General features: G+C 45.6%; 1 protein-coding gene and 1 long non-coding RNA gene across 7 annotated transcripts in view; one reads left to right on the top strand and one right to left on the bottom strand.

The window, feature by feature from the left end:
* Nucleotides 1-2,651: 2,651 nt before the first annotated feature.
* On the bottom strand, nt 2,652-4,487 carry LOC121133437. Its single transcript, XR_005870276.1, has 2 exons — nt 4,359-4,487; nt 2,652-3,246 (listed from the first exon to the last, which is right to left on the bottom strand). It is a non-coding gene; the product is annotated as an uncharacterized LOC121133437 (long non-coding RNA).
* Gramd1b (GRAM domain containing 1B) overlaps nt 3,889-27,196 on the top strand; it is a 175,936-nt gene continuing 152,628 nt past the window's right edge. For 2 of the 6 annotated variants that reach the window (XM_040729820.1, XM_040729818.1), the window contains exon 1: nt 3,889-4,539. In XM_040729820.1, the coding sequence (XP_040585754.1) occupies nt 4,163-4,539 (377 nt within the window). In that variant the 5' untranslated portion in view covers nt 3,889-4,162. The remainder of the gene's footprint in view (nt 4,540-27,196) is intronic. The other 4 variants (XM_040729819.1, XM_021226719.2, XM_021226720.2 and 1 more) reach the window with 4 other exon arrangements.

The following is a 27,196-nucleotide window of genomic DNA, read 5'->3' as shown; positions in this document are numbered from 1 at the left end:
TAAAGTGGAAGACCTGAGCTTTAGATCCTCACACTGGTAGGATGGATATGGGCCTTTAAAAGATAATCTGTTTTCTTCCATGGCCTCTAACTAGGCTTCAGTTACCTTTTAAAGGTCTAAGGAGAAAGCCACTCCTAACTGGGCTTGGCATGCATTCCAGTCGTTAACCGGCCTTAACCTTGGGTAAATGTTTGTCACTGAACATGAATCCCCCATACTGCCCTTTGCATGAAGTATTCAGTGATTTGAGAGAGAGAGAGAGAGAGAGAGAGAGAGAGAGAGAGAGAGAGAGAGAGAGAGACTAGAGGGGAATAGCTGCCCACTGCCGTTGCAGCATCTGCTACGTTTCTGGCCACCTTTCCAGCTTTCCTGCAAGCCACAACTCCATCCTGGTCTGCTCTTGCCCATGCACTTGGCGAACGCTGTGTGGAGCACAGTCTCTGTCCATTGGGTTGGTGCATGACTGCACGTTTACACAGCATGCTCATCTAAGTGTGTACTCAGGGAACATCTAGCCTCAAAGCTGTCAGTTAAGTTTTCTGGACAATGGACTATGCCTTTGCAGGTCTCCAGAAGTAATAGACAGGTGCTGGGTGTCTTGTGTCGACAGGAAAGGAGAGCCTGCACAGCTGAGAATAAACAACAGCCACTTGGTAATATGAGACCCATCCATTTAAAGTTGGAGGCCTAGATGTGGGGTTGGAGGTTGGGGGTTGGGACATTCTGGACACCACCTGTCTGCAACAACCCCCCCCCCAGCACACACAAAGATGAGGTCAGGTTCCCTGAGAATTGAGGTGGTATTTAGAGCCAATAGGAGAGACGAGAAACTCGGGGGAGTGTGCAAGTCTGAAAGGGGGTTGTGGGTACTTTTTGGTCATGATACCCTCCATCAGCTGCTTTAGGAAAGTGCTCTCCCCCAAGACTGGTGCTTCTTTTTGCCTACTTGTAAAACAGTTGTTGGAACTGAACAGTTAGAGTCTGGAACTACCAGGACACTGGTTTCCTGAGTTGATGCCCATTAAATGATTTTGCCGGCCTCTACTTTGGTTTCCGAAGGCCTGGTTCTGTCCTTGCCATATTAGTCATCGTCATTCATGGGAGTCCTTGGATACGTTTCTGTAGGCTGCCCCACTTCCATTATTGCAAGAAGAGGGTAGGAACTTCTGTTACGTTAGTCTTAAGGTCACTAGGAAGATGGAATGTGATGTATGAGAACCTTTTTACAAAGTCTAAAGGTCACCCACAAATAAAAAGCATATTGGAAAGGTTCAATGGAAGAAGTATCTGGCTCTTTCTCGGTGAGCTTTGAGAGGACAACTGCTGACAGTTGCAACTATCTGTGTTCCAAAGCAAACAGAGACAGTTGCAGTGGCTGGGGGTGTGGGGTCTGGTTTTCTTTTTGCTAGTTTGTTTTGTTGTAATAAGGTCATTCTAGCTCAGGATGGCCTCAAACTCACTTTGTAGATGAGGATGAAATTGAACTTCTAACTTTGCCTGGGGATTCTATGGGTGAAAAGGATAAGGAATGAAGAGGCTGCAGGTGGAAGCTGAGTGGAGGACAAGTTCAGGGACAAGCGATGCTTTGGGTATCTGCTTCCTCGAAAGTGACACCCTTTAGATTTGGTCTGGCAAAGGTTTTCCCTCAGGTCAGGTAAAACACAAACAATTATTCTCAACCACTACTGTGTCCAGAGCTTAACTGAAACCTCAGAGGATTTTAGGTCCAGACTCTCCTGTGGGACACCTGGCTGAAGTACATGGGAGGAAGAAGCTGGTGGCTCTTCTTCATCCTGAGAGCTATGTATTTATATTCAGAAGGCCTATGGCGTGCGTGCGTGCGTGCGTGCGTGCGTGCGTGTGTGTGTGTGTGTGTGTGTGTGTGTGTGTGTGTGTGTGTGTATGGTACCCTTTCTTCAAATTATCTGTGCAATTTTTTGGCCTCTAAATGAATGGTAGTGCTCTGCTTCTCTTAAGTGCGGAGACTCTGCTCTCAAGATATCAACAGTCCATCTAACGGGTAGGTTCTTTGAATTGGGAAGTTTTCAGATCCTTTACAAAGTGTTCCTCCATGGAGGAGATCCAAGACAGCGAACAAACTATGTAGATCCTTGGTTGACTCCTTAAAGTGGCAGCCCAGGCTCCTGCTCTGGCTTTCCTGCTCTTTGCCAGGCCTGACACCTGATGGAAAGGAAGGGATTTCTTCTTCCTCTATCATGAGCAGGAGTCAAAATAGAGTGATACCAAAGCATGCCCGTGTGAGGCAGCAGCCGGATGTGCAGGGTCAGAAAAGGGACTGATACTCCGGAATCACCAACAGATGGACCCAGCCTTGGCTATTCAGCCAAGATGCACTTCCTTTTTTTTTTTTTTTTTACAGCCTCAAGGAGGTTGTGTAATGTCAGGATGTCTCAAGCTCCCCCCCTCCATGTGTCATTGCAGGACACGACGGTCTGACATGTGGATAGCTGTTACCTAAGATGTCTTACTGACCTGTAGGGATATAGTCTATTCTGCAGTGAATTCTTATGACCTGTAGGGATATAGTCTATTCTGCAGTGAATTCTTATGACCTTTAGGGATGTGATTTTTATTCCCCCAAAGGGAAACTGGACCAACAAATGGCAGCTAAGAGAATGGGTCAAATTGCAGACCTTGCAGTGGGGTCTTTATTGTTCCTTATGGTCTGCCACTGAAGAGGCAAATTCCTTGCTTCGGGGTGGGGTCATTAAGTGTTAAGCCCCAGCAGGTTGGGTTCCCTCCAACAAAGGACGGCTTCCCAGAGCAGATCACTTCTACATCCCACATCTTAGGGCACCCTAGGGAAGGGGGTGTAGCGTACTGATACACTAGAGGGATTATTCCGTGTTTCTCAGATCAGAGGCCTAGGGCCACAGTAGATTGTGTGACCCAGCCCATGCCCCAGCAGGCTGAAGCAACATCAGAAAGTCTCAGAATGTCCAGGGATGCACTTGACTTTGGGGTCTGGAAGTACGCTGTCCTGCTTCATTTGCCCTCCCCCCTGCCTAGAATGGGCCTATGTTGTTGGCAGGGTCACACACCATGTACAGGGGCAGAATTTCCTTACTGGTCCGTGTGTCCTGTGTCTTTCATCCAGTTGTCTGTCTCTCCTTTGTGTCATGTCTAGTGCCCTCAGCTTGCCATTTTGGAAGCAGCCTCCTTTCTCCTTTCTGACTATGCCCAGTCTTCCAAGCCAGCACTCCAAAGGACTCAAAGAATACATGTCTGTTTGGAGAAGAGAGAGAGAGAGATTCTGTTGAAAAATCCCCAAGTTTTCCCTCAACCCTGTATCTTGGGTGGTCTGAGAGCGTGGGCTGAATCCATTGATTCCCCTCCCCCCCCCCCCCCCCGAGGAAAAAACAGGGAGTTTGCTAACCAGAGCTGCTTGGCCAATCATTGCCCTGAGAAAGTTTGGATTGTGCTCCTGTTTCATTAGGCTGATTGGAGCAGCCTTGACTCGGAGGTAGAGTCCCTCCCCAAGGGATTCCGTGTACAATTACAAGGCTGTCGCTGCTGCCTGTGCGTGTCCTTTCAGGATAGCAACCCACTCTCTCCTCAACCCCCAGCTCCACCTCCTCCACCTTTTTTGCTTTTATCTAGTGTCTCCCTTGCTCTCTCTCTCTCTTTCCTCTCCCTCCTACCACTGCCTCTTCTTCCAGCCCTCCACTCTCCTGCAGCGCCAAGCCGGCTTCCCAACGCAGTTTGCTGAACGCAAACCACTGAGAGTTTGCAGCGCAAGCCCCTTGGGGCCCGGGGCCGCCGAGTCCCGCTAAGGCAGAGACACCAGCAGAGCGAGCGAGCGCAGCGGAAGACAAACACGCGGGCGCGCGAGGGGAGCCCCAGGAGGGCAGCCCGGTGGCGAGGCTTGGCAGGCGACTGTCACTACGTCCGGGGTCGCTACTCCCGCAGCGGACTGTGCGAGGAAGCGCGCTCCGAAAACTTCTAGACCGCAGGAGGCGGCGTCCCCACCAGTCCCCTCCTCTAGGCGCTCCAGGAAAAGGAACTTGATCTACTGGCCGGCTCGATCTGTTCCCTGAACGTGAGAGCAGATAGTGCCACCGGCCCCGGAGTGGGGAACCGCGAGGGGGAGCCGCGAGCCAGGCTGCAGGTGGAGGGCACCGGGCAGAGGCCAGGGACCCCGATGCCGGCGGCCAACATGATGGAGAACCTGCAGCTGCCCGCCCTGCAGGTGCCCGAGACGCAGGGCGCGACCGAGGGCAGCGCGGTGTGGTCCAGCTCGTCCACCCCTACGCTTCGCCGCCGGCGCTTTAAAATGCGCCGGATGAAGAACGTGCAAGAGCAGAGCCTGGAGGCCGGATTGGTAGTCCCGGACCTACCCAGCGTTCTGGCCCCAGGCAAGGAGTTCCTGCAGCTGCCGTCCATTGAGATTACGCCCTCCAGCGACGAGGATACCCCGTGGTCCAACTGCTCCACACCCAGCGCGTCCCCGCGCCGAAAGCGCTTCCTGCTCCGCAAGTGGCTGAGGGTGAGGGAGCGGAAGGAGTGCAGTGAGAGCAGGTAGGTCCCGGTTTCTATCTAGTAGTCTTCCCCGGCACCGGCTGCCCCTCTCGAGAGAGAGCCGTCCAGGGCCCCAGGGCATTCTGGTGGAAACTTCCGGGACCAAAGCTGAAGCTTCTCGCGTCACCAAGGGGTCTTCAGGAGCTGCTAGGGCACCAGAGCTAGAGGATTTGTCTCCACATCCCAGGACTAGGGACTTAATATCACTTGATAGGTTGGCATAGATTCATGCTGCGTTTCATCTCTTGATCCTCATAGCTCAAATGAACAATAAAATGGCATCAGTTAGCATTTGTTGGGCCCTTACTGTGTGCAGACTAGTGGGTGAGTGCTTCTCCCTGTCTCCAAATTCCATCCTCAGGGAAAACTCTAAGGTAAGGTAGATAGTACCATGATTCCGTTGAACAGATGGAGATGGTTGAGAGAAGTTAAGTGACGCCTCCTCGTGGATTTCCAAATTCCATTTCACTTTTGGTCGTTTTTCCTACACTAAGATGCCCTTACAGGTCCACATGCCTAGGCAGAGGTGGTGTATTCACCACACATCCTATCCTACCATGTCAGAGACGCATCTCTTTATCACCATGCCAGCTCCAGTTTTGCTAGGCAGGTGTTCGCTGTCCACATCCAAGAACTGGTGTGAGGCTCGCAGGGTAATTAACTCCAGAAGCCTTGGTGGGATACTCCTTCAAGAAGTTGTCCCTGGTGGCACGGAGTCCCTACTACTCACAGGTGCCACGCCCCACTCCCCATTTGCTTTTGGGCTCAGGGGCTATGATTGTGCTGTTGGGTGGTGGTGGTAACTAAGTTATGAATCACTTAATGTGGATCATTCACGCTACTGGTTCACTTTCACTCATTTTCACTTAGGAAGCGTTTATTGAGTGGGTCTCAAGGGCTCGAGTGTGGCAGCCGTCAGTGGGGGTGATATTGAGAAGGGTTTCCAGGATGCGAAGGGGTGGGGAAGCTAAGCATGGTGGGACACTAATACAAAAAAATCTGCCTAACACACGGGCACCTCCGGCACCTCCTAAATACATAAATAAATAAATAAATCTGCGTGACTCCTGCTTGTAATCCCAGACCTAGAGAAATGGAAGCAGGAGGATCCTTGGAGTTTGAAATATGCCTGGGTTAGATGGAAAGGATGGCGTCTCAAAAAACCGAAACCTAAATGAAACAAAACAAAAACAAACCAACGCACCATACAGCAAAAAGAAGTTGAGACATGCAAGTTTCATTCCCATCAAAGAGAGGGAGCCCTTGGGAGATTTACACTATAGCACCTATAGTGGTTGTATAAGAAAAGAGAAGCTTGGAAACCGAAGGAGAAGGCCTGGAAGGGAGAGGCTCAAACCACACCAAATGCAGATAGGAAAAAGAAAACATCAAGGCACACATGAAATCAGGTGCGTAAGATGGACTAAAGGAGCATACGGTACAAGAAGAAACAAGGGTGTGTGATGTGTCTTCGTGGTGCTGAGGGCTAGGGTTGGGTTATGCAGGGTCTTCCTGGCTTCTTCCATTGGTTCACCATGAACTGTCTGTCCTGTTTGCAATGACTGTACAAGTTCTCCCACTTATGGGCCTTGGGGGCAACAGGTCTTTCTTTTCCGGCATTCTACCCTGTTGCCTTTTCCACAGAGCAGAGGGGAGTGATGATTGATGGGGGATAATCCCAAACTAAGCCACTTTTTCCTCAAACATGAGAGACTCGGAAAGAGGCATTGACATTCTGCCACATCTGTTGAAGACAAAATGTAGAGGAGAGAGCCATTTATTACTGGCTAACACAGGCAGGTGGAGCTGAGCGAATGTAAGGAAAATGTTTCTGATTTTGAGTTATCTAAAGGTGTGGTGCAATATTATTTTTTAATTGAAGTAGGAAGGATAGTCTTAAAATAGAAGGGCTATTTTACGTCCTAGGTATAACTTAAGACAGTTTTGTTTAATGTGCTGGCTTATTGAGTTGGAAGAAAATTGTATCTTCTCATCCTTTGGTATCTATGGAGGTTGGTTACAGGTCTTTTTGTAGTCACCAAGTTCCTTATATAAAGTCGCATAGCATTTGTATATAACCCATACATATTTCCCATAGATGTACTCTCTCTCTCTCTCCCTCTTTCTTTCTCTCTCTCTCTCTCTCTCTCTCTCTCTCTCTCTCTCTGTCTCTCTCTCTCCTGTGTGTGTGTGTGTGTGTGTGTGTGTGTGTGTGTGTGATATGTATGCATGTACATGTGGAGGTCAGAGGACAACCTTAAGAAATTGGTTCTATTCTCATACTATGAGGATTCCAGAAATTGAACTCAGGTCTTCAGGCTTAGTGGCAAGTGTCTTTACTGGCTGATCCATTTTGATGGCCTATTTTTTCATACACTTTAAATAATCCCCAGGTACCTATCGCATTGTAGAAAGCAAGGATAGGAAATGAAGTCTGTTTTGTATGTACATGGAGGCGCATGTCTGTAATCCAAGCATTCAGGAGGGCAGAGCAAGATGATTGGTAATTCAAGGTCAGCCAGGACTATATAGTAAGATCTGCTCTAAAAAAGAAGTCTATACATGTTCAGCATAGATAGTTTTCTGAATTCTTTCTATCTCTAATTGGTTGATCTGTAGATACAGAACTTAGAGATACAGAAGGCCAACTGCATATGTAGAAAAAGGCAGACTGAGCTGGGGGTGTAGGTCATCCTTGGTGGATTTGAGACCAGCCTGGACTAAATGATGTAAATAAACAAACAAACACTACAAAGTAAGAGCCAAATTCAAACAAATCAGCACAGCATGGAATACTTGTCCATTCTGAGTTTTCACTGCCTAGTAACTGCCCCCTTGTGGTGGCCCGAAGATGCTCATCGATGATGATAAATCAGTAATGAGTAAATCTCTTTCCTCTTTCTTAAAGTGAAAGTCTCCTTATTCACAAGTCTGAGAATTTTGGGGGGAAGGGGGATAAGTCCAGAGCTGAGACTTAAAAAAAACATGTTTATTGAAATATGATTTAGAACAGTTGGGTGGGGGTGGCCCTCATCTTTGATCTCAGCATTCAGAAGGCAGAGGCAGGCAGATCTCTGTGGATTCAAGGCCAGCCTGACCTACAAAGTGAGTTCCAGGACAGCTAGGGCTGCACAGAGGTATTCTGTTTCGAAAAATTGAAAAAAATAGAAGAAATAAGAAAGAAAAAGAAATATGATCCAAATACCACACACACAATTTATCTTTAAATCCTTCTGGGTTTAGAGCTGAGTGTCTAGCTCAGTCGTAGAGTATTTGCAGAACATGCACAAGACCCTGTGGGAAAAAAGTATTTTTTTTGGTTTTATGAGACAGGGTTTCTCTGTATTGTTTTGGAGGCTGTTGGTCCAGCCCAGCCTCGAACTTACAGAGATCTGCCTGCTTCTGCCTCCCGAGTGCTGGGATTAAAGGTGTGCGCCACCACCGCCCGGCTGGAAAAAAAGTATTTAATGCCAGACTGGAAAAGTATTTAATCCAATTCTTTATATTGATAGATGTGTGCACACACCCCCACAGTTAATTTTAAAACACTCATTGTCAACACACACACAAACACACAAGCACACATACATAGCCGTACCTTTTAACTAGCACCCTCAAGCCTTCAACCCCCCATGTGGATCACCAGCATTAGATACACAGTAGTCTGCTTTTTATAGAAGGCTGAGTTTAAAAAACCAAATGTCTATTGAGGTTGGACGTGGATGCGTACCATACTGTCTTCTGTTACTATAACAAAATCCTTGAGACTAGATAATTTCATCTATTTATTCAGCCACTTATTTATTTATCAAGACAGGGGTCTCAAGTATCCAAGCTTGGCCTTTATATGGATCAAGTGATCCTCCTGCCTCTACTTCCAAATGCCGAGATTACAAGTGTGTGTCGTGACTGGCTTTAGTTTCTTCATATACCAAGTGGAACCAACTTAGTGGGAGTTATGCAGGTTCTGAACAATGGATAACACAGTGGGACAAGCTTTTAGAATCAGTACTGACCCAAACCAACGACAACAATAAAGTATAAAGAAAAGAATTAATGCCTGCATGTGTTCCCAAATCACCTGGTCAAAAATGATTGGGGTTAATTGTTTAAAACCCAAACTGAGCATCAGCGTCTCCTGTGGCCTCCTGAATTCTGGGAGAAAGTCAGAAGTTGGGCAAAACCATGTCTCCTAAGACGCATCTTATGGAAGAAGGAAAACTGACAAGGGACAGGGGAACTGGGCCGTGGCCAACTGCAGCCTGTCTTCTGGAGGGCACAAAAGAATCTCCTTGCTCTTCTGCTTTGAGCATGCCTTAGCTGTCACCTTGTGTGCCCTCTCTCTCAGCCATTCTGCACTCCTTGCTGTAGGACATCCCTACCCTGTACCAGTTGCTCACAGTCTAGCGGGCTAGCTGCTAGAGAGAAATCTTTCTGTTTGACTGCATCTGACCTTTGGTAATGGTACCCGCCAGTTCTGCCCAGTCTGGTGTGTTAGGCTACGTCTCTGGTGCCAGGATAGCTGGTTGGTTGTTTTCAGGCCAATGTCCTTGATAATGTTTGTCTTGACCCTCCGTTGCTTCCTCTGATAGTTGGAGGGAGATTTGCTTCAAACTTCAGGTAGCTGGCAGGGAGCAGGGTGAGTTTGGACATCTAGACACTCTACTCAGCCACACTCTGCCTGGTTCTTATTTCTGTAGTCAGCTATTCAGTGTTTGCCCTTGCATCTGTCTTTAAAACAAAGCAACAAATCCATGTAAAGGAGGCTGTGAACGGTTAGCATACAGAGTAAGCAGGAAAGGGTTAAGGAGCAAAGACTTCTACCAGTCCCAGAATTCCTTGAGGCAGCAAGTAAGTCTTACTTTGTGCCAAGTGTCCTGTTAAGTGTCTTAAATTTGTGATCGATGTTAATCCTCACAGCAAGCCCCCTGAGGTAGGCTTCACGGGGAGGACCTGCAATAGAAGAGATTAACTTGTTCCTGGTCTACCATAAGCAAGGCTAGGATGTGAACGGTGTACTCATTCCAATGCTGGGTTTTGTAGTTTTGTGCGGCTGACCTTGTGTGCTTGAGAAGGTGTAGGTGTGGAGAAGTTGCCTATGAAGCAAGCTGGGAATTCTGGAGGCAGGGGAAGCTGCTGAGCGAGTTTGGGTGGGGGATGTGTGGGAGGCACAGCTGTGTGTGGGTTACGATGAAGGTTTAGGCGGACTACCCCAGGAGAGGCAGCCTGCCTTTGCCTGTAGATGTGGTTTCTAGATTAAAATAGTTTGTGGAAACTGAGACGTGGAGATGGAGCCCTGTGGGCTGATTCATGCTGGCCAGGTTCCTTTGTGGGAGCTGGTATTTCGAGAGTTTCCATGTGGTTGTGTGCTCAGCCAATTACAGGAGACCAGGATGAGCGTGGGACAGATTAACAAACCATAATCCCACCCCTCTCGGTTAGTTCCTCCCAGACACTGTGTATCCCCTAGTTGCTATGCAAGTGGATGATGATTGCTTCTGGCGCCTGAATGGCTAAGCTGCCAGTGGGGAGGTTTTTTTTTTTTTTTCCTGACTCTAGTGAGTAAGCTGCCAACCCAGGAGCAGGTGTTTAGATGCTTGACATGGTTGCTGAGCTGCTATGTGTACATTAGCTTTAGGGAGACTGAGGGTTTTCCTGGTCCCTTCGCCTTCTTGGGATTCTTCCCCCCTTATATAGCCCAAAGCTCTTTGTGATTTACCAAGGTGGTGTGAAGGAGAACATGCTTAATTACATCGGGGCCCAGCAATATTAGAAATGGAGGAGGTTTCCTTCTCTCAGGGGAGAGGGTTAAAACCTCTCTCAGGCAGGTGACCCATGCAGGAGCCAGAGGCAGGCAGATCTGAGTTCAAGGCCAGCCTGGTCTACGGAGCGAGTGCCCGGAAAGGTAAGGCTACACAGAGAAACCCTGTCTTGAAACAATCAAACAAAACACCACCACAAACAACAAAAAAATCCTCTCTCAGGAATATATAATGAGAATGAAACCTGGGCTTCCCAGGGGGAGAAAGGAGGCAGGATGCAGATTCTTTGACCTGATGAAAAGAGATACCAGGCAATGGTCTGCCACCCTCATGCTCCCAGTGGCAGCCACATGTCACCTCTAGAGGCAGTACTGAGCTGGTGGTATAGCCTAGCAGGCATGAGGCCCTGGGTTCAATTTCTCATACCTCAAAAAATAAACAACAATAATAATAAATAGGGAGGTAGTACTGATTTGACATATTCCTGTTTTCAATTGTGTTTCTGATTTTCGAGTTAAGTTACATAGTTTAAAATGCTAGAAAAATATGTCTATACAGAGCTGAGGGTGTTGGTAGAAGAAGACAGTGATTAAAAAAGACCTTGGGGTATTTCCCTGGGGACCCCAAAAGAGTTTTTTATTTTAGTTAGAAGTTTTCTCTGCTTCCTGTGTACTCTCTGACTGGTCCAAGATTCAGGTGGTCCTGACCTGATCTGAAGATGAGATAAAGGAGTGAGGTGACCAGGTAAGCCGTTGTGGCTTGCTAGCTGGGACTCAGACCTGTGGCCTAAAGTCTTGGTCAGTCCCTAACTGGCTCTGGCATCTCTCCAGCACCAGGCTCTTTCTAAGGCCTCTCCCCTATGATAGCACACCACTGGAGTCAAGCCTGTCCCTGGCCTGGAGCCTCGGCCTGAAGATCTGACTGTAGCCGTTAGCTGTCTGCTTGGGAGTTTAGCCATGAAATGATGGGGCTGAGGGAAGGGGTTGGGTTCCGTCACTACCACAGAGCCCCCATGACTGAATCTTGGTGGCTTTATCAGAAGAGACACAAAACAGGGACATATTCTTAGTCTTTGCTACTTTTGGATTCTGCTGGATGTGAGCCCTTGAACCTTAAGAAATGTGAGCTAAATAGATTTTCAAAAAATAATGCTAGTAGCAATATTATTTGTAATAGCCGATCTTGGAAACTGCCTAGATGTCCCTCAACTGAAGAACAGATAAAGAAAATGTGGTATATTTACGCAATGGAGTACTACTCCGCGGTAAGAAGTAATGATATCCTAAAATTTGCAGGCAAATGGACAGAACTAGAAAAAAAAAAACTGTCCTAAGTGAGGTAACCCAAAATCAGAAAGACAAATATAGTATATACTCACTCATAAGTGGATACCAGACATAAAGCAAAGGACACCCAGGCTACAATCCACAACCCCAGAGAAACTTGAACCCTCCTCCAGAAGCAGATACAGAAATCCACAACTAACCAATGGGCCATAATGGAATATAATCCAAGTGAGGGAAGACCTAAAATATGAACAAAGGAGTCAAGACCATGATGGGGAAACCCATAGAATCAGCTGACCTGAGCTAGAGAGAGATCACTGACTCAGGTCTGACAAATGGGGAACCTGCATAAGAATGAACTAGACTCCCTTAATATAGGTGACAGTGATTCAGCTGGGACAATATTTGAGACCACTGGCAGTGGGCCAAGATCTAACACTAACTCAAACTGACTTAGTGGAGCCCATTTTATATGGAGAGATACCTTGCTCAGCCTAGACACAGGGTTTTGGGGGGGTGGAGAGGTGCTTTGGTCCTGCCTCAATGAGATGATGGGACAGACTTAGTAGACTTCCTAGGAGAGGTCTTACCCTCTCCATGGAACAGATGGGAGGAGGGGAGAGTGGAAGGTTTGGAAGGAATGGGATTGGCATGTAAAAAATTAATTAAAAGATGAACAAAGACCCAGGCATTAGTGGCACACGCCTTTAATCCCAGCACTCAGGAGGCAGAGGGGGGCGGATCTCTGTGAGTTTGAGACCAGCCTGGTCTACAAGAGCTAGTTCCAGGACAGCCTCCAAAGCCACAGAGACACCCTGTCTCGAAAAAAACAAAAACAAGCAAACAAACAAAAAAAGATGAACAACAAAAAAAGTTAGCCTGCTGCAAGTAGTTTGTTGCAGCAATGAAAAAGTGAGTAAAATAGTGACCATAATATTATTTGTCCCAGTTGTGAGGAAAATGCAGAAAGACAGTGGATGGTTAGTCTAGTGACACTTTTTGTTTGAGACAGGGTCTCTTATAGCCTAGACTAGCCTTGGAAACACTGTGGAGCTGAGGATGCCTCTGGACTTCTGATGAATCTGCATTTACCTCCCAGGTGCTGGGATTACAGGATGTACCATCATACCTAGCTAGCTCTTAATTAATTTACACAGGCACACACACACACACACACTGTCTTTTTTTGTAACCCACAGTGACTTAGACTATGCAATTCTGATTGTTCTCACACTCACAGCCCTCCTGCCTCAGCCTAGAAAGTGCTATACTGTAGGTGTTTATCACCACACTCAGCTTAGTGATGCATTTTTTCCCCAAAGTTTCCAGGCAGTCTTCTAGCCTGTTGTTTTAAAAGAAGTCACCTTTAATACTACTTAAAGTCAGCATATATAACCAGTCTAATAGAATACCTAGCTAATTGTAAAACTTAGGGTAGTAGGAAGGAGGAAAATAGTTTATAATCTTGACCCTGAATGTTGTATTTGCCATAATAAACTCAGGTGTACAAACTCATATGTAAAAGACACTCCTTTCCCTGCCAATTCTGTGGGTTTTAGTAACCCCTGGACTGGAACCTGGAACAAAAGTCACACATACTTTTTACTATACCACAGGCCATCCCTTGAGTCTCTTGTAATGGCATTGTAGCAGTTCAGAGCCAATAGCACATTCTCAGAACTCCATTCTGTCACTAGTAACTAGCCAGGTTGGTTTGTCATTGCCATGTGCAAACATCTCCCAGTGGAGGCCACTCAAGTTTGCAATTTTCCATTTGAGCTGGACAGGCTCCAAGGGCAGGAGTGGCCTCGGCAAGGTAAGCCTTTGCCGTTTCAGTGTCTGATGAGAGTGACCTGAGTACAGGTGCCACATCCTCATTGAGCCTCTGTTGGTTGCTGGTGCAGTATTGAATCTACCATCGTCGTACAGCTCCATCGTTCACTTTTAGTCCCTGGCCATGTCCCTTCTTCTCAATTTGTGTTCAGACATTCATTCACCTTTAGAAGGGCACTGGGCTCAGTCACCGTGTTGGTGCAGACTTCGGGCTGTAGTGCCAGTCAAGAGGTTCTTCTCCCAGTTGTCCCTATTTGTAACCAGTAGGGTGACTAGGGGCAATCTTGAACAATAGGCAATATTGTTGTTTGAACCTGAGTCTTGGGTGTCCCAAGCTGGCTTTGAACTCACTATGTCACTGAGAATAACCTTGAACTTGTCATGCTCTTGTCTTAGTCTCCCTACTATGTCCCATTTTTTTTCATGGTATTGAGATTAGAACCCAGGGATGCCTGGATTGGAGACCCACTGAGCTATATCCTCAGCCCTGGCTGAATTAACCTGAACCTGTGTGTGTGTGTATTGTGAGAGAGAGAGTGCTCATGCATAAGTATGTATGAACATGTGTGTTCAGATGCCTGCAGAAGCCAGAAAGGGGCATTTATTGAATATCCTGGAACTGGAGCTGAATGATGTGGGTGCTAGGGACCAATGCTGGTCTTCTGCAAGAGCAGCAAGCTGTCTTAATCACTGAGTCATCTTTCTAGCCCCAGCTGCTTGAATCTTAACTTCAGTTGGGCTGGATAAGGAAGCACACCGTGCCTCATGAGGTCTGTAGGAACTTTGACAATGGTTCTAAAATACAGTTACAGTTTCTTACTTTGGAATTAGCCATGCTTCCAGCATTTGTAGTTGCAATCCTGATCATGTAACTACTATTGCTCCTCTTCCTCCTCCTCCTTTGTGACAGGTTCTCTCTATTATATAGCTCTAGGCTGCCCTGGGACTCACTATGTAGATCATGCTGGCCTTGAACTCACAGAGATCTACCTGCCTCTGCCTTCCAAGTGCTGAGATAAAGGTGTGTGCCACCACACCCTGCTCCATGTGACTTCCCATCAGGGGCAGAAAAGAAAGTTGAGACTGTGTAAGAAAAGAAAAAGAAGAAAAAGAAAAGAAAACAAAAAGGGAGAGCCATGGGCAAGTAGTTCAGACTTGTAGTGTGCGATTATCGGGCCTGGGTTTAACTCTTAACTCCAAAGACGTCTGCTATGGTTTGATTGTAAACATCAAGAATGCATGTATTGAACTTGATCTTCAAATGTATATGTGAATGTCATTGGGGGTTCCAACCCATGGAAGACAATTAGGAAACAAAGATGTCACAGGGGTGGAGCCTCCATGGTGCCATTAAGGACTTTCTAAGAAGAAGAGGAGACACCAGAGCTGGATGGCTTACTGCCTCACTATGTGGCACCCCTCACACCTGAAAGAATGCATAAGGAAGGCTCTCAGCAGCCTGTGCTGCCAATGATGCCTCTAGAGCCACGCCCAAAGCATCCTCTGTTCTTTATAATTACCCAAGCTTGTGTATTTTGTTCTGGCACTAGAAAGCAAATTATCAAGCCAACATTTTCCCCCTGCTGTTCTTTTTGAGGTCTGCCATGAAAGAGCATAATCTACCTAGTGGGAACTCTCCCTTCGTTCCTGTTTTGCTGATTGCAAGCCCAGATTCACGATCCATTTCTCTGTCAGTCTACTGCTCTGAAGAGACTCTTCCCTTCTAACTGTTGGGTACTAGGGGCTGTTAGGTGTGTTCCCTGTTTTGAAAAAGATGGTGGTTAGACTTCCAAATCGGTGCAGGGTGTTCTGTTTCAGTTGGTTCGTGGCACCCTGGGCATTTGCTTCCAGCAGTTAAGTACTCCATCATCAAAGGCAGTGCCTATTTCTGATGAGACCCAATAGGAACCCCCTACTGCTGTCAGCATTAGCCAGCATTGCCAGCTACATGCAGCATCTTTTTCCAGAGGAGCCTGCTACTTAACCATCTGCAGTCTCTGTCTTTGCTGTTCAAATTATGGGCCTCAGAATATGTCTAGACCTAGCCCATCTCTGTATTGTTGCAATGTCACCATGCCTACTTTTTCAGTGGATTACTTGTTGGTTCTAGGTGTCATCTGAGCCTGGGTGGGACTTCATCTGGTGGCACCAAAGTGCCCTGCTTTAATAAACCTTGCAAATCCTTTTAGTGACTGCCATAGGTTTGTGATCTGTATGACCATCCTTCTCTTTCTGAGGTCTGGTTCCATTGCCATTACGATTGACCAGGGGCCAGGCCATTGGCCACTACCCTGGAAAGAGTAAAAACCCCAGTCCAGGAGAAATACCACTGTTGGATTCTTTGACTATTGCTAAACCAGTATATAATTCAGGCCGTGCCACTGATCTGCTTTTTTCTTCTTCCATCAAGAGTGGCATCCTTCCAAACAGGATGTTTTCTGTTTTTCTTGGAACTGCCATGCACAGCGGCAGGCAGCAGGTCTTTGTTGATGGCGTGAGAGCCATTTATAGGGTACTGTCTGAGTGGTGACAGGTCGAGGAGTGCTTCCTGCAGTTCTAGAGTCTCTGGGGGAAAAGAGGCCCCCTGCTCCTGTATCTCTTCCTGGAGTCTCCAGGCAGCCTGATCTTGAATAAGCCATTTGAGTTCTGTAACCCGCTGTCCCAGGAGCTGTTGCTTCCTTCTCTCAGTCCTTTTCCTACGTCCAGTCTAGGATCAGCACAAAGCTACCCTGAAGGGAATTGGTCCATACTCACACCCCATGCTATGTGAGCCTGGATGGACTGGATCCAGTTCACATTGCTCAGAGGACAGAGTCCCCTGCCTTATGCTTTTCAGTATGAGGTGTAAAAAGCATTCCCAGGCTTCATGAGGTCACCAGAACCTCCTGTCTCCACTTCTTGGATGTTTAACTCTTTATTAAACAAAAACCTTGAGGCTTCCAGCGAGATTGGCTAAGGGACCCTGGTTGTCTTTGCCTTCATTAGCATGCCTGCCTGTTCTCCTGAGCCCCTTTTGGGATGATAATGTAATATCGGACCAACTTTATCATGTAACATTTGCTGTTTTTCTTTTGGTGGTCATCCTTCCTTCCCCATCTCTGTCCAGAATATGCTGTCATTGGAAGGGCTTTCAGCTCAACCCCTGTCCTGGTCTAGACTGCTCTCATATATTTCTTATACCTGACTATGGTCCAAGGCAATCTCAGATCAGAGTTCCAAAGTTTAAAAATGGTCTATGCTGATATGGGAGACCAGCATAGAAGAACTCTCTTTTGTTTACCCAGCCTTTAATAGTTCTATAATCACACCTTTTCCTGAATCTCATTAACACCTATCTTATTCATTGCCTTTCTTAGCATTCCTCTGAGTATTTACATTCCATTGAAACAACTACCTGGGCTCTCCCCTTTCCTTTTCTTCTCCGTTTCAGTCTTACTTCTATTCCCAATTCTAATTCCAAGTCTGGTCACCTATTCTGACCCAACAGCTACAAGCTAGGTCTCCATCCCCCACCTTGGGTTCAAAGAACTCAGAGAGATACCTGACTTGTGTTTATTGTAAATGATGTAGATAAAGAGGTGTGTATAGGAAGGTTTGGGTGGAAACATATGAGATGAGGCATGGGTGGAGGGTCTCCCATATTCTTTTTGGGTGCGGCACCCTTCCAGAACCTCGATAAGTTCAGTAACCTGACCAGAAAGTTCAATGAGCTGTGTTGTGTATAGGTGCTACAGACTTCCATCTTCAGCCTCCTCCTACCCTTCGCTTCTTCTCTGAAAGTTAGTAGGTTGAAATAAGATTCTACCTTTTGGGGCTGGAGAGATGACTCAGTGGTTAAGAGCACTGACTGTTCTTCCAGAGGTCCTGAGTTCAATTCCGACAACCCCATGGTGGTTCACAGCCACCTTGAATGAGACCTAGTGCTCTTTTCTGACATGCAGGCAGAAGAATGTATATGCAATAAATAAAATATTTTTTTTAAAGATTCTACCTTTCTAGCCAGGTGGTGGTGGCAGCTGTGGCAGCGAGGGGTCAGCAGCAGCATGCGTTTCTAATCCTAGCACTTGGGAAGCAAAGGCAGGTGGATCTCTGTGAGCTTGAGGCTAGCCTGGTCTGCAGCCCTAGTTACAGGACAGCCAGAGCTACACAAAGAAACCCTACCTTGAAACAAAGCAAAATTCTACTTCTCTAATATCTTTTTCTTTGAAGTCTCTTTCCAACCATTTTTTTAAAATTGAGACAAGTTCTCCTGTAGCCCAGGCTGACCTCAAACTCATGGTTGAGGAGGAGACTGAAGTTCTATTCTTTTTCCTCCAACTCCATAGTGCTAGGATTATGGAAACTGTGTCCAGTTTATGTGGTACTGGAGCTCAAACCAAGGCTTCTTCATGCTAAACAGGTACTCTACCAGTCTGCAACTCTGGAACTTGTAATCACTCAAGTTAATGAAAGACTGGGCCAATGCTGAGGCTATGCTGGTTAGCATCAACTCTAGTGTTCTCTAGGGGGTCTCATTATCAATAACAAAAGCCTTGTCTCTCAAGAGATCCAGAGGTTTTAAGGAGGGAACACAAATAAAGACTGGATACATTAATGATTATGGGACAGCTTGTGAAGAAAGGACTAAAATCCTGTGCAGCCAGTGAGTGTCTGGAGAAGCCCGGAAGATGAAGCTTTACCAAAGTAGGCAGAAGAGCCCTGCCAAGTGTTTACAACACTTAGTCTCTGCTGTGGTTTCCGGCCCAAGCATGTCAGCTAGTGCCAGGCTGACCCTCAAGCAATCTGCTTGGTCTAGCCAACATTATTCCAGGCTGGGTCATTGCAGTCTGAGGCTCTTTTTGACCTTTTTGTTGAGTCTCAGGCTTGGATAGAATGGCAGCAATAAAGGTTATTCTGAGCAGGTGGAACTTCTCCACAAAACAGCCCTTACTTAGCTCAAGTGATGGCATGCTCTCGACACCTGGGTCCATGGTGACCCATGTCTCCCTGACATAGGAAAATCACACCAAAGAAATCAAAAAGGAAAAAAAGGCTGTGCTACCTCTCTTGGTCTAGATGAAACCCCCATGGTGCATTTTCCCACTTTTCTCTGTGCTCCCTCAGCGGGGAAGAAGGGGTACTGGCTGCTCATCCCCCTTGATAGTCCTTCAGAGAGTTATTATTAGTAAATAGGGCCATCTCTTCTAGATTATTAGGAAAGTCCTGGCTTTGTACTGCCAGGTAGTGAACTTGTTTTTCTAGGGAGGACTTTGGGACCTGGTAGAGCTCTTGGAAGAATTTTCAACTAGACACGGGGAAGTGTCTTGCCCATTCATAAAGCTCCTAAGAATACTGAGTCCTTTCTCTCAAGAGTCTTCTTCATCCATCTTCAGTCACTTCCTGCATGCCGTGGTGGATTGTCAGGCCTTTTGTTTCACTGTCAGAGAGGTTTGTTCTAAAGTATAGATTAGATAACTCGAGAGTGGTGCCTCTTCCAGTTTAACAAGCATTGGACTTTGACAGGAATTGGTCTTGCGCTGTGTGTGTGGGACTGAGAGAGATAACAGCATCCTTCCATGGAGGGGTTCACAGTCTATAAGTGATAATTCCAGGAATAGTCTTCAGACTAAAGCAAGAAAACAAACTAGCTCTAAAGAAGGGACCTGCGGGGCCTGAGAAGAGAGGAGAGGAGGGTTACAGTGCACCCATGTTTTTCACTTTGCCTTATGTCACTCACATTCGCCCGTCCCGTGTTAATGCCTGCTCCTTCCTCTCCAGGTTTGGAGATGGAGATGTAACTCAGTTGATAGAATGCTTGCCTAGCATACATGAAGACTGGGGTTGAATCACTAAGACCATGTAAAATCAGGTATTGTGACACACCTGTTACCCCAGTGCTCGGGAGGTGGAGGCAGGGGGCCCTTCATCCTTGGCTACCTAGGGAGTTGGAAGCCAGCCTGTGCTACATGAAACTCTGTTTCGAAGATAGATAGATAGATAGATAGATAGATAGATAGATAGATAGATAGATAGATAGATCATGAATATGAGTATTTAGGCTTAATGGCAGGTAGATTGATGAGGCGTTCATTTCAACTGTGAAGAAATGAGTCCAAAGTCACACAGCTGCTCAGTGACTGACATGGCTAAATTTCAGATCTCTTGCCACCCAAGTGTACTATCCTCCGTTTCTTGGGGTGCCATCTGTATTAATTACTTTTCTGTCTCTATGATAAAATGCCATGACCAAAAGCAACTTAAGGAAGGCAATTTAGAATTTTGCCTAAGAATTTAGGCTTCCAGAGGGATAGAGCCCATCCTGAAGGGAAGGTACAGCAGCAGGCAGGCAGGCAGGAGCGGGAGCAGGAGCTGACTGATACCAGTGGCATTCACACACAGAAAGGAGTGAGCGAGAACAGGAAGTAGAGTGAAAGTGGTAACTCATAGCGACTCCCTCCACCCACCCAGTGATGTACTTCCTCTAGCAAAGCTCTACACCCAAAGGTTCCCTAAGGTCTCCAAAGAGCACCACCAGTTGGTGACCAAGTGTTCAAATGCATGCGACTGTGGGAGACCTTTCTCTTTCAAGCCACCGCACCCATTGCCAAGGTGGAATACTATTGTCAGTCATCCGGTCCATGATGTTCAGGTTGCCTCCTTTGTCTTTCGGGCAAAGGAAGATAATCCCCCCCCCATGGTGACTCCTCAGCATCAGTCTTAGAGGCCAGCAGGGGCAATATGGAGTGGAGACTCTGGTTCTGTTGATTGGTTCTCTGTGTGGTCCTGGACAGGTTGTTTAATATCCTTGGAGTCTCAGTGAGATTGTGAAAGAGGGTCTGTTGAGATGGCTTAGCCGGAAGCCATCGCCATCTCTTCTGCACCCCCGAGTCTGATGACCTGCATTCTATACCCGACTCCACATAAGGGGAGAAGATAACTGACTCTACAAAGTTGTCCTTTGAACTCCATATGATGAGGGAGTTTTCTGTCCCATCTGGTTCCGCAGCCATTTAGTCCAAAATAAGTACAAAATGGCTATATTAATTATAAGTTGTTTGGCTGATGGCTCAGGCTTCTTATTGATTAGCTCTCTCTTAATTATTATCCTATTTCTATTAAACTATGTATTGCTATGAGGCTGTGGCTTACCAGTGATGCTGTGGCATGTTACTCATTTGGTGGCTACATGGTGTCTCCCTCTGAACTCTTTCTCTGCCTTTCTCTTCCCAACCTTCTCCCAGTCCACCTATACTTTCTGCCTGGCTAATGACCAATCAGCATTTATCGATCAACCAATAAGATAAACATATATTCACATAATAGAGAAGGACCTCCCCCATCTTCTCTTTTCTGTCTAAAAAATGTTTTAACTTTAATATAATAAAATTATATATAACAAAACAGTTATCTAGCAAGAATTATAAATACAATATTTAGTTCAGTAACATTTGGCAAAATTTAAAGAAAATATTCTATCATCTATCCTATTTTTGTGAGTCTAAAGTTTTATGTGTAGCTTATCTTTTATCATAATTAAGGAAAACTGTAACCATAACTATCTGTCTTCAACTCCATCAAAGACCTCAGAAAATAATATATAAACTATATAATTGACAGAGACATCCCACAGCCTGTACAGTCGCCCAAAGTTCCTCTGTAACTTTGGAGCATCTATCTTCATCCTATAGGCCTAGAGTATCTAGAGGACTTCTCAGCAAAGCAGGAAATTTGAAACTGTCTTACCTGTATTGGTAGTTTGTCAGTCAGTTTTCTCTGTGCCTTGCAGAATGTCTGGCTGACTTTTCCATGAAGCAGGAACCCTGAAGGACTGTCCCATCTTGTTTTGACAAGTTCAGTAGTCACTTTCCTGTGGGTCCTGCATGTCCAGTTTATACAGTATACAGTCAAGCAGTTCAGATAAGATCAGCTTCTTGTTCAATAGGCCAGTTTGACACATCGAAGGCAAACTCCATAACAAGTTTCTTTGATGCCCATCTTCCTCTCTGAGGTAATTGGTGTTGCCAGGAGCAGTTGTGTCTCATTGTCATGAAAAACCCTAATAAACCATTTTAAATGCCATATTCTGTAGGTCTTTGAAAGGTTTTGAAGAATACCTATCCATTTGAAATATATCTCTGTATATCTAGAAAACCTAAGTAACATAACTATGTTTTGACTATTATAGGTTATTATCTATAATATGTTTTTAATTATACATTACATTTTAAATGAATTGTATAAGCATAACATTTAAACAAAAGTAGAAATATACATGTAACAAAATTGACCTTAAATTTGTATCAATAAACCAAAATCCATATCAATGCAAAGTATTCATTTCTGTATCATATTCCCTTTTTTTCTTTAGAAAGAGATTGACTATGATCATTAACCACTTCTAACTAACCCCATTTAAATAAAAAAATTTATAAACAATATTTGGGAATGTGGGCATAGTTCTCTCCAAACTGCTCCCTGCTGTTTGGGGGTACTGTCAATCCCAAGGGGATCCTAAGAAAACCCAGAGCCATGTCCAAATCCTGGCTGTGGTAGTCTAGGCTGCATCGTCTCAGCTGTTTTGGATGTTGGATCACCTGAACCACTGCTTCAAGGCTTGATCAAACCATATTAGTCTGGAAGGAATCCACAGCTTTTCATCTTCTGTGGAAACAAGAGCAAAACCTCTTTTCCAATGTAACATGTTCTTAGACTTAAATTTTGAAGCTAAAGCATTTTCAAAATATGTAGGTTGGATTAATCCAGCAGCATTTATAATAAAATGTCTTTTAGCAGCTATTGCTCCTTCCTCAGCAATCAAATAGTTCAAAGAAAACATAATAACATACAGTATCCAGACTCTCTGTGTATTTTCCATCTTTATGTGGCCTTTTTTTATTACTCTATTTCATTTACTTTTATTTTTTACTTTTTGAGGCAGGGTTTCTCTGTGTAACTTTGACTGTTCTGGAATTCACTCTGTAAATCAGGCTGGCCTTGAAATCAGAGATCTGCCTGCCTCTGCCTCTGGAGTGCTGGGATTAGAGGGTGCCACCACACCCAGCTACTCTATTTCTTTTTCAAGGACTTTATTCTTTTCCTTTTCTTTCCCAAGCTTACATATATTTTTAAATACTGTATGCCATTTAGAGGTTTTGCTTCTCTGAATCTGTCTTTACTATATATCTCTATTTTTTTCTGCCCACATGAGCCTTTAATCTGCCAAATAGCATGGCTAAAATTAAAGCAGCGCTAGTCCCACCTTATTCCTTGCCTTCCTTTGAAGCTTCATGGCATGATGGAGTACTGGTGGGAGCCACACTTATCATCACAACTCTACCATGTCACCACTAAGAAGCATGCCATCAGCTGCTCGTACAGGAAGTCCAGCTCTGCCGGCCCTCTTGACTGAGTAAGCTGGCGACTCTCTCAGTGCCAAACTGGGACCCTTGTGGGGGTGATTTGCACCTGTCCTGCCATTAATGTTCTTGCCAAATGGGTGCCAAAATGTAAATGGAGTTCTTAATTGGTCTAGATAATAAAAATCCAGAGTCAGATATAGAGGAAAATGCTGAGAGATCAGAGAGAAGAAGGAGCAAGCCAACACTTACATCCTTAGCATCTCAGCAGACAAGAAAGCAAGTTCCTGTTTCTCCCTGCTTATATCCTGTTTCTGCCCAGCTATTTCACTTCCTGTCTGTCTTTACAGACTTTCAGACCTCTATGGTTAGCCAGTGGCAAGCTCCATTCTCTGACCTTCGGAGAGGCTTTATTTGTACAAGCAAGATATCAATCACCACATCTGTGTGTTTCCTAAGGGACATGCATGCATGTATACACACACACACACACACATACACACACACACACACACACGCGCGATTACTCACTAAATGCTAAATCCTTAAAAAGAAATTGAAACAGAGAGCATGTGTATCTCTTTCATTTTTTAAAAGACAGAATTTATGAAAGAAAGGCATTTGTGGCATTCTGTGGGCCTCAGAATCTGCCACTCTGGTTAATGTAAGCTAAAACAGTAGTTTGCTGTTGCTTTGACTATTTACGAGCTGCCAGTTTTGATCTGTCAGTGAGATCTGAAAAACTTTTCATGTCAACCTCATTTTTAGAATCCAGCCACTGGGCTGGCCATCTGCCATTGTAACCATGGCCTGTGTAAGGCTCTGGCTTCTTACTTCTACTTCTGCTCTTCCCTCTTCTGTCTCACACTTCTCCTTCTCAAGCGTGCGCACTAACTGGTACAGTTTATCCACCCTTGGCTTTAGTGGCTTTCTTCTATGATGACAGTCTTAATTCATTGTCTAGGGCTATAACAGACTCTCTGGGGATGGGTAATTTATAAAGACAGAGGTTTGTCTGCCCAGTGTTCTGGAGGCTGAGAAGTTCAAGACCAAGTATTCTGAGCTGTGTCCTCTGGAGGAAGAAATACCATGTCTATACATGGTAGAAGAGCAAAGAGGGGGCCAACAATGCCCTGTTATGATGGCATTAATCTTACCCATAAGGTAGAACTCCTCTGTTTCTAAAGACCTCGCCTCCTAATGCTGCCACCATCTCACACACACACACACACACACACACACACACACACACACACACACACAATTTTACACAAATTTTGAAGGGAACAGACATTCAAACTATAGCTGTGAGTTTCTTCCCTTTATGTAAAACTCACTCTGTCTTACGAGCCTTTTGGCTCATACTCCCACTAGCTAACTCATGTTTCCCGTGGATCCTTCTCTGCTTGCCCCTCTCTCTGTCTCTCTCTCTCTGTCTCTCTGTCTCTGTCTCTCTCTCTGTCTCTCTGTCTCTGTCTCTCTGTCTCTGTCTCTGTCTCTGTCTCTGTCTCTCTCTCTCTCTCTCTCTCTCTCTCTCTCTCTCTCTCTCTCTCTCTCTCTCTCTCTCTCTCTCGGCCAGTTCCTCCTTCTCCATGCTTAGAGTGGAGATGGACATCCTCCACTCTGAGGAGGCTCCCTACCTTGGCCAAGACAGTTCCTCAGATCTAAATTCTCACCTCCACACATGCCGACTTCATGGATGGACCCACTTTCAAGAGCCTGGTCTCCATTACAGCCCCTCCCCTTTGTCCTGCTCCCCGAAACAGACTGGACTGCACTCTCCCTCTGTTTCCCTTCCTGTGTCACGTGTTGCTGCTCCCTGACCCCTGCCTCCACCCAGGGTCATGTTTGGTTCCTTTAATATGGTAGTTGTTTACTTCCAAAAGTCTTTGTAGATGTTGTTCCTTCTGGGAGGATTGCTCTTTTTTGATGCTGTGCTACTCGACCCACTAGGGCCTTCTCCTTCATTTGGCACAGTTAGGCCTTTCTCCAGGGCATTGTCACTGACTTTGGTGTTTCCTATAGGGCTGCTGAAGGATATTGTGTGGAGTGGGGTTCCATGCTCTTTCTATGTCCTTTCCCAGAGCCTGAAGCTATACAAGCAGTTTACATTATCCACTGAAGAAGCCTTTTGTGTGGCCCAGAGCAGGAGCTTGGTGAATATGTATTTCAGGAATGAAGGAATAATGAAATGATGAAAGCAAACAGGAAATTCGATTTTCATGGAATTTGAATATAAATCATCCTTTAGACAAGGCAGCCTTTTAAATCAGAATAATTACCCCCATATGCCACTTATGTAAATGGGAACAGTTATATTGGTTTGCTTGTCTGTTAGTTTCCTTTGTTTTCCCTTTATTTAGTTTGTGTCCTCTGGAGACCATGTGCTACGGTTCTTTTAACAGTTGGCTTTAGTCAGAAAAACCAGGTTTGGTGTAGTCAGGAGGTAGGTAATGATAGTTACCTAAGATGGGCTTCTGGCAAGCGGGAAGATACTAGGGTCAATATTTTGTCTGCTGCTTGACCTGAGGCCCTGGGTACAATCTTCAAATATCTGTTAGTACTCACCTCTCACACGTACACACAAGCTGGTGGGACATTTGAAGGGTATTTATTTTTGGAGCTGTGACTGCCGTGGTAACAACACTTTTTTTTTAAATAGTCTTCTACTTCCAGGTCAGGACGTCAGTTGCTCCGCTTGAAGAGGAGCGGGATTTTGGAATAGATGATTTCTCCCACCATCATCCCGCTTACAGTTAGTCCAGCCAGTGTTTATTAAACACATACTATGTGCCAGTTAGTGTTCTTGACATAAGACACTTGAGAAAGCTTTCTCCTTCATCCTTTGATAGGAGACAGAGGTGGAGCAAATTAACCAAAGAGTGCTAGTTCCTATTCATTCATTTGTTTGTTTCTTAGAATTTGAGGCAGGGACTTTCTCTGCTGCCCAGGCTGACCTCAAATGCCTTAATTCCTAGGCGTTGGGATTATGGGAACAGGCCACCCCACCTGCTTCTGCCTCTTTGTTTAAAAGCAAATTATTTGGGAACTTTACCAGAAGAGGGTTAGTTTCTTTTCTAAAATTCAGCACTTAAGGGTTGTAAGACTCTGTCTGCTACAAAGAAAGCTGCAGAGCAGAGAAGGAGCCAGCAACTGACTGTGGGAAGCGGACTTCTTTCCCATTGATAGTGGGTCTCTACCTAATTAACTTAATTCAGGGTGGACATTCGGAATGCAGACACATTTGTTGCTTGACTTTGTTCAAGACCTTGGGAGATGACAGGATTAAGCCAAATCTGTTGCTGCAGCTGTCGGATGCCAGAACACTTGTGCTGGGGCTGGAGAGCCTCTTGGCCCTCCAAGAGGAGCCAAGAGCCAAAGTTGCCAATAAAAATTGCCCTTTATTACTTAGAGCAATAACAGGGTTGGGGGATGGTGGTGAATGGATTTATTGAACCTCTGTAGAGTGAGAAACCCGGAACTGGATGCAAGAGGGGAAAAAAGAGGAAGGAGGAAACTCTGCACCTACTCTTGGGGGGCTCCCTTCTGATTGGCAGAGAATAGTGCCCACATGATGCAGGTGAAAACAATGTGGACAGTAGCAATTTATTATAATCTCTTAACTTGAGCAGTGCTTTGACCTTTCAAAGCTCTTCACCAGGAAGGGCAGGGGCAGGCTAAAGTGATTCTTGGTGTCTGGCCTCACATTTACCAGGCCTCCTCGTGACAAGTGGATGACATGACAATCCGTTACGTCATTGCCCCTACATCCCGTGGAGGCAGATATAGTGAGCGTGCCCACTCAATCCCTAGGGAATTGAAACTCTCAAACAGACATAACTGTGTGCAACTCAGTGACGATGGGAAAAAGAGGCAGTGGCATGTCTCATCTAAGTCTCTCTTCTTCGATTTATTTATTTAACGTGTAGGGGTGCTTTGACTGCATGTATACGTGTCTGTCATGTGTGTGCCTGGTGCCCAAGGAGGTCAGAAGGGAAGACTGGATTGCCTGGAATTGGAATGGTAAATAGTTGTGAGACACAGTGTAGGTGCTAGGAACTGAACCGGGGTCCTCTGCAAGAGCAATGAGTTTCCGTAATTTGCTAGATCATCTATCATCACATTCAGTTCATTCATACATTGTTCAGGGCACGTTTTACACACACACACACACACACACACACACACACAGAGAGAGAGAGAGATGCGGCCTGCCTCTTCTCTTTCAAAGCTGCTCTGGTGGAAAGCTTTGGATGAGTTCCGCCTCTCCCCACTTTCCATTTCCATTTGCAGAGACACATTAAGCATCCGAGCTGTCAGACACTTGGACAGACTCTGTTCCTTGGCTGTTTGTGTGTGCTCGCCATTGGGCGTTGGCAGACCTCTGCTCTTCAAGGATACAGTCTAGTTTGTTTATTGGTCATTTGTTCCTTTGTTGAAT

The sequence above is a fragment of the Mesocricetus auratus genome, unplaced genomic scaffold (genome assembly GCF_017639785.1).
Source record: "Mesocricetus auratus isolate SY011 unplaced genomic scaffold, BCM_Maur_2.0 Super-Scaffold_100022, whole genome shotgun sequence".
Lineage (NCBI taxonomy): Eukaryota > Metazoa > Chordata > Mammalia > Rodentia > Cricetidae > Mesocricetus > Mesocricetus auratus.
The sequence above is the reverse complement of the archived record's forward strand: the minus strand, read 5'-3'. Positions and strand labels throughout refer to the sequence as shown.